This window comes from Clupea harengus, chromosome 13 (assembly GCF_900700415.2).
Source record: "Clupea harengus chromosome 13, Ch_v2.0.2, whole genome shotgun sequence".
NCBI classification, from domain to species: domain Eukaryota; kingdom Metazoa; phylum Chordata; class Actinopteri; order Clupeiformes; family Clupeidae; genus Clupea; species Clupea harengus.
In genome coordinates, this window is record NC_045164.1 from 4,247,556 (window position 1) to 4,255,355 (window position 7,800).

At 41.6% G+C, this 7,800-nt stretch overlaps 1 protein-coding gene across 2 annotated transcripts in view; it reads right to left on the reverse strand.

Moving 5' to 3' along the window:
• Positions 1-7,356, reverse strand: part of eys (eyes shut homolog) — a 181,098-nt gene extending 173,742 nt beyond the window's left edge. For both annotated transcript variants that reach the window (XM_012816935.3, XM_031578529.2), the window contains exons 1-2: positions 6,976-7,356; positions 330-1,261 (exon numbers count right to left, since the gene is read on the reverse strand). In XM_012816935.3, coding sequence (XP_012672389.2) covers positions 330-1,137 — 808 coding nt within the window. In that variant the 5' untranslated portion in view covers positions 1,138-1,261; positions 6,976-7,356. The remainder of the gene's footprint in view (positions 1-329; positions 1,262-6,975) is intronic.
• Positions 7,357-7,800: the final 444 nt, after the last annotated feature.

Sequence of the window (7,800 nt, forward strand, 5' to 3'; positions counted from 1 at the left end):
TGGTGATTAAAGGCGAGAAAAAAAGCCACTTCCTGGACAGTGTTGTTCAAATAAATAGCCCGTGGGGGTATCCAGGACTGAGCTAAATGAGAACCAGTAATTATGATAGATAAATAATAAATAAGTATCTGTAAAGAAATAGGGTGGTTCTCGCAAGGTGGGTGCGTTTGGTCATGCTAGTTTAATTTAATGAGCTCAATTTCTTTTCCAATTTATGGTAATTGAACGTGTGACATGACCTAAAAATGAAACCATTTAGTGTTGGGGAGAGCGTGTGAATTACATCAAGACTAGAATCCAGGGGGGAATGGTCGTATAACAGAACTCACCTGCGAACCCCGGTGAGCATTTGCATTCATAGCGGTGAACATTTGGGTCGCTGGATCCATTTCTCACACACGTGCCACCATTAAGGCAGGGGTTTTCAGAGCATATGTCATATTTCTCACAAAATCTTCCCGAGTGATGCTTTAAGCATTCACAAGTGTATGTGAGGCTCCGCATGTTTGTCCTGCAAATGCCATTTCCTGAGCACAAGCGCACAAGAGGGGAGTGCTGGCAGTTCTGCTCTTTCACTGACACTTTGAGCCGCAGGCCGAGTTTGCATAACTGGGAGCTGCCTTCATGGGAAGCTACAAAGTAGTGCACCCCCAAGGTCAGCCATTTTGGCTCAACCGGCACAGTTCCGTTCATGTCGCCAAAAAACAGGTACTGTGCCAGATGAGGCTGCCCAATGGAGCAGTTGTCAAAGTCGTCCTTTGACCCGTTCGCCAGGTTGAGGCCATACTCCTCCAACGTAGCATCTGCAACCATGTACAGCACGTCACCCAGCTGCAGCTCCAACGGGCAGAGCTGTGAGAGGCCGGGCGACGAGGCGTTGGGCGGCTGCAACTGCGCCCCCTCATCCCCTCCAATTTGCTCGCCGTGGCACTGGGTCAAGCCGGTGCAGGTGTTCTCCATGAGTGTCCATTTCACAGTGGTGCTCTGGGGCTGCGTGCGCCACTCACCAGGGGCCGTTCTGTTGCAGATTGCCTGGCCACAGAGGCCGTCATCCATGAAATAGCCGAGCAAGAAGGCAATGAGGTGGAGGTTTAGCCTTTTCATGCTTGTCCACTCAGGTGCTTTATTCGGGCTCATGATTATCTATGTCCGCATGGCTTATCTGTGGTCATTTGCAGGATGGATGGATTGGGGAAGAAGGGCTATTCAAGATGGAGACTGGCATCAACCGACAGCTTGATCAATGGCATTGTGCAGTGACCTAATGGAAATAAGAGAAGGGAGAGGGTTAATGCTTTGTTTCACACGGTGTTGTGTGGGTTACTGAAAAGCCATATCCACAGCTATAGGTCAAAATGCAGACCATCATTAAAGCAGACTATCAATATAACAAATGTAGAATAAGTATATTCCTATGCGCACAAATGTATTCTTTGGTTCAGGACTCAGGAAATATTTTGGGAAAAAATAAATCAGAATTGAGAGTGGTGCCCTGGGGCTAAAATGGGGTGCTACACAGACCCTGCTACTCCAGCAGCTTTGTGCCACTACAGGCTATTAACCTGCACTGGTGAGCTTGAGAGATGCAGGGCCGAGTGACATGGTCAACACACACACAGGTACACACATACACACACACACACACACACACACAAAGATAGATACACACACACACACACACACACAAACACACACACACACAAACACACACACACACACACACACACACACACACACACACACACAGGGGTCCGACCTTGGCGCTGACCACACCAGGTATGTCAGGGTGGCTTGTGCTTCCCTGTGGCTCACAGAGCAAATGACAACGTCAGATAAAATATTCCTCTTCCCCCCCCGCTGTGCCGGATTCGCTGGTGTCAAAGCTCAGAGATGAGTTAAAACAGACTGCATTGTCTCCCTCCCTCAGGCCTCTTTGTAACCCCCGTGCTCAAGATAAAAGTAGTGTACAGAGATAAAGTGCTATCTCCGCAAGTGCAAATCCTCCACTTCTTGATACGTGAACAATGACTGATATGAATAACCCCTTGGTGATAAGTAGTTCTGTGAATATGAAGTAGAGAAATAAATGCAGGGTGACTAATAATGTGAATTAGAGAAGGAGCTCGGTGGAGGATACTACAGTATGAACGTATTCTCTCTGATGGATCCAAAAGGAAAGGCATCAATGCCAGTGCTTAGTGGGAATATAGAAATAACCATGTCAGTTGAGACTTTACTGACATGCTAGAAGAAACGATCTAATCTAGTTCATGTAAAGATATCTGGAGAGCTGAAATAAAAAAAGATTTGGAAAATATATTTTATATTTTATATGATGCTAAAGGGTAAATATTATATATCAGTCTTCAGTGTGGTAGGGAGGTTCCATGGATGAAGAATTCAAAGATGGCCACCTCTGAAATTCCCAAACCAGGACTTCTACAAAAAATGTCCTCTAGCATGCTATCTTTCTTGCAGCAAATACTTTTTTTTCTGTTCAGCACCTAAAACATGGATTTCACAATTACCAGAAGAAAGAACCAGCAGTATACGGCTTTTGGTTCAGACAATCAATTGAGTTTTAAGGTCTAGGGCTAAAATAGAATGAAACACATTTTTTAACCTTTATAGCAGGAGTCTAGTGTAATTGCAGATTTTGTCTTAGACAAAAAATAAATAAAATAAATAGTTCAAATAGTTCTAGAAATCTGAATGTGTCTGATTCCCAGCAGACGAATACAATTATCGTATCATCTTCCCTCAGCCTACAATCATTGCAATTCCTCTCCGTGAGCACCAGCATTGACTTCCCGGGCCAGCTGCTGCTGGTGTAATTCTCTGTGCGAACAGTTGGCATATGTCCTTTCAGGCAAACATTTCTGACTGAGACATTGTATACACTATGAAAAGCAGGGATGACAGTTAGGGGGGAGAGAAAAAGAAGAAGAAAAGAACAGAGAGCATTCCAGAGTAGTCAACCCCCTCCAGTGACTCTCCTCCCTCCAGACACGGCAGCTTTATCTTACTCACCTGTTGACTTCCAATGAATGGGATGAGATGAGGGGGGGCACTGCGTTATGTTTGACACGGAGTATCACAAAGTATATTTTTCTACGCGCATCACTCATTGCCTTTTTTTTATTTGCTCCATGAAGTATGCACCCTGGTAATCAACTCCAACAGCTAATTTTTCACTCGCTAACTGGGTTACACCAATTCAAACGAGGAGTCTGACGGAAGAATGAGTGTGGGATCACGGACATCCTTCTCAGGCTAATGTCTTTGGACTGGCATTGCATCAGTGAGAAGCAAGCATGTTTTCTTACAAGAAAAATCACTAGGGAAGCACTGATGTTAATCAGAAGACAAAGCCTGCTCTTGAGGAAACAACTCCAGGCACTGAATACGAATATCTACAAATATATATATATTTTTATTCTATTTAACAAATAAGCATACAGAAATATATGGCTATATGGAACCAATCTGCCACCACATCCTAATGGTCAGTCATCTGACACTGAACAGATAACGCTTTTCCGTTAGCAGCATAATGTGATAAGTAACAGTCTACACCACCACAACAGTCTTCAGCCAGGAACTGCTTCCTGATCAAATTATGTGACAAAGCACATTCATCTCACACTTGTACCAGTACATGAGCTGTGATGTGTTAGGCCCAGATGGACATGACAAGGAGACGAATATAATCCATAAAAAATATACAAAATTACATCCTAATTATTACATTTCAAAATTCATAGAAATCTGACAAAAGACTGAATAACAAAACATAAACAAGATACACAAACAAAATCTTACCATTCCAGCTCAGTAAAAAAAAGAGCGCAACAACAATCCAGCTGAAGTTACAAGTCATGAATGAACTGCATATATGTTCACATACAGAGACTACTCTTTTGAGTAAATGTATCTTTATACAGATGCTGATAGCATGTTCCATAAAGGAGATGACAGTGCTGCACCTGACTCAAAGTCATCCCTGATTACAGCACTTTAGGATACACTAAATGGATTAAAAGGGCCCTGTCGGTAAATTATGTATCGATGTATGGTAGCTACGTATGTGATCATTGTGAGGGAAAAGACTAGTATTACTAGAAAGCATCTGTTTGATGGATGAGCTCACAGGGTGGTAAAAACCATATACACACACACACACACACACACACACACAGACACACACACACACACACACACACACACACACACACACACACACACACACACACACACACACACACACACACACACACACACACACACACACACACACACACACACACACACACACACACACACAATCTATACATGGAACAAAGCCACTATTTACAGCTCTTTGAAGCCAAAGGAAGGAAGGAATATAAACAACATAATTAGGACAGGAGGCTGATGCAGAAGGCCTCTTACTAGCAAGTAGCACAGAGGAACGGAATGCCCAGTTTTGGGGAAACTGATGTCACCACCATCCTTACACAGGGACCTGGTAGCTATTTCAGCTGTAATCAGGAGATATCAGAATGCCGGTCACACATTCAAATCAAGGACATGTATTGTGGTGTAACCTTAATGATGTATTCATGGTTGAAATACTCACATTGATTTAAACTGACATGGCGTATGGACAGAAAGAGCATGATGAATAGCAAACTGCATTTAAACTCAAATGCTAAGCGACCATGTGTGGTCACATTTTACAAATAACACTTTCTACCTTAGTTGTTGCTCATGACGATGGTTGTGTTGTTTTTATTAATTTGATACGGTATAAGGTATGGGATTTCATTAGTGTGTCTGTTTGAAGAAAAACACATCAGCAAACATGAGGCAAGAGGAAATTAAACAATGTTTAAATTTGCCTTATATGTCATTAACATTCAGTAGGCTTTCCACCATATTAGCCTGATTAAGCGAGGATTTGTAAAGCAAGAGTTCATCAGTAAGTGCATACTCTTGTTGATAATTCATCATTATTAAACAGTCCGTTGTAAAGTGAGACTGTTGCTCATCACCCTCGGCTCTCGAAAAGGCTGATTAAATAGACCTCAACTACTAATCAGAATTTGTAATGCGCTGTTGAGTACACTGTTTTTTTATGAGGTCTTGGGTTCACAATTTTCATTGGGCATAAGCAATCATCATATAACCAGCAGACTATTTAAAATGCTACACTGATCTCTTTCCGGGTTGAATTATCACCCAGTGACCTGCTAAGCCAAACAAAAACATTTCAAAGTTGGCAAATAGTTACAATTACACTCCAATAGAAAGATACAAACTGAAATGCTGATGGCAGCATACACTGGACGCATGTACAAGGACATAAATGGTGACTAGTTCTGACACAGCTGTGATGGCCATGTATTCTTCTAAAACTGGGGATTGATCAACTTTATGCTGCATGTTATGTTTAATGTAAACAAATCACATTCAAAATTCTAGGCTGTGTGAGTGAGAACAAGAATGTAACTGTAATGGCAGTTAAGGTGAAACACACATTGTAAACATACATGGGCAAGAAATGAGTTGCTTACATTCAGCCAAGTACACTGTGTGTTTACATTTCAAAGATGGAGTCTGTGATACTGGCTAAACGTTGTTGATATTTTAACTCAATATCCAATCAAATTACATCCTTTCACCCTTCCCTTCCGAGCTTCCGAAGTAACGTGTTGATTGGCTTGAATTTAGTTTATGGCTCCGTCCGAGTCACTATGTTTCCCATTTACTGCACCAGGGGGGTATTCCAAGTATATGGTTTAGTGACAAACCTGAGTTTGATAAATAACTCAGAGTAAGTGGTAAACCTTCTAAAAGAAGAACTCTATGGCTTTGTTTTGCTAGGTGAATGAAGCCATAGGGCTCTGCTATTAAGAGGTTTACCACTGAGTTCTGAGCTGAGGTCTGAGTTAACTTGCCCAGGTTTGGCACTAAACCACCTACAAAAAGTGTATTGGACTAAAATCAGTCATATATATGGACACTTGGCACATCTGATTAACTATACTAAAACCTTAACTATACTTAACCTTAACAGGACCTGCAATGATCTGTATTGACCTGATTACTCAACAGGTAATACTTATGATGTAACACGTGTAAAACATGTGTAACACAATGTGTAAAAAAGCCAACTTAATAACATAATGTATCTACAATGTTAATCATACTTAACCAATTCTCATAACTGGACACTTGACGCTTCCAGTATGTCATTGCATATTTAAATGAATGTCAACACAACTGGTATCTTGAAACAGTCTGAGATGTCATTTCATAAGGTATCTATATATTTACAGGGAACGGTTGTAAATCTGCCACTGACAGGCCTGGGAACGTCTATAAAAATACTCAGCAGCAGCAACTCTTCAGTGCTGGATATCATCTTGACATAGGTCATGCCTGTTAATGTTTATGACACTTATGATGTCCGTAGCCAGTGTCTAGACTGTGGTGAAACATTCTGGTGTTTAACAAACCATTTGTTTGACTGTAATTAAAATTCTTCAGAAACGGTCCCCAATATGGACAGTATGTCTAAAATTGTTGCTGATCTAAGGTAGTCATACCAGATATGCATATATTACGAGCCTGTAATGTATCATCAATGAGCGTATACACAAGCGAGCTAAAATGACTCTAACCACTGAGCTAGGTGTCCTCAGAGGACTGCACTTGTGGAGGCCAGGCAGAAAATTAATAAAGTCATCATCCTTAACTTCCTAACTCAATATTGCTCACTAGCATCAATCAACTCGTCACTGTCTCCGCATGGTCGGCAGGAAAGGATATGACTCAGTGAAGTTTTTCAGGCTCACTAACATCCCGTTAGATTACTCTGCGCGAGCAGCTTGTACTACAACCTATTTTATTATGTACACAAACACACCTGATCAATAGGCTATTCAAACACGTTTTTATATTTTATATCACAATAGCAGGTGACTTTCTTACCGTGTCTTCCCTCAATGCTGATTATGTCGACTGTGCGGCCTTGGTTTTATCTGACTAATCAGCCTACAGACGCGGCCATATGGTCAAGGCACCTTGTCAATGAACCGTCTGTCAGCACGACTGCGCGTCCTCGGGGCGCTAAGAACGTGTTTCTACCTCGACGGTTACCGTGTTTGAGAGAGATTTCCATGTGTTCACTTGTTCCTAAGGGGTTGGAAAACTTTGTTGATATTGGTCGCAGGTTATATCCCACCGAGGAGAGACGCGAGATGGCAGTTCCCTCAAGTAGACACTGTTTCTAAGGAAACCAAACGTCTCTGAAAGGGAAGCAGGTACTTCACATAGATTAAGGGGACATCGCACAAAAAAAAGGCAACCATGTGAGATGAGAATAGGGTTAGGAATATAAGTATAGCAAATGACAACATAAATGTTATTGATGGCTGTTTTACATTATTTGCACATGTCCAATATTAAACTCGAGACACGATAACTAACAGGACATTTTTACTGTCCTACTGCCGGCTATACTTGATGAGGATCCATTCCACCAGTAGTCTGTATAGAATTCAGCTTTCATCCTATTTTTCAACGCACTCACAAGCACAAGAGGTTGTGTATTTGTATTGATTAGTAAAGTAAAGTATTGATTAGCTTACCATACAAAGCACATTGTATTATCATTTATGTTAAACACAATGTTAGAAAGCTTGTGAGACTTTTGGATAAAGTTCTTGCATAAAATCTGTGGCAGACAACAACAATCAGATAACCCAGTCTGCCAGTAACACCAGTGACAGAGCTTTGTCAGCTGGGTGCACCTAA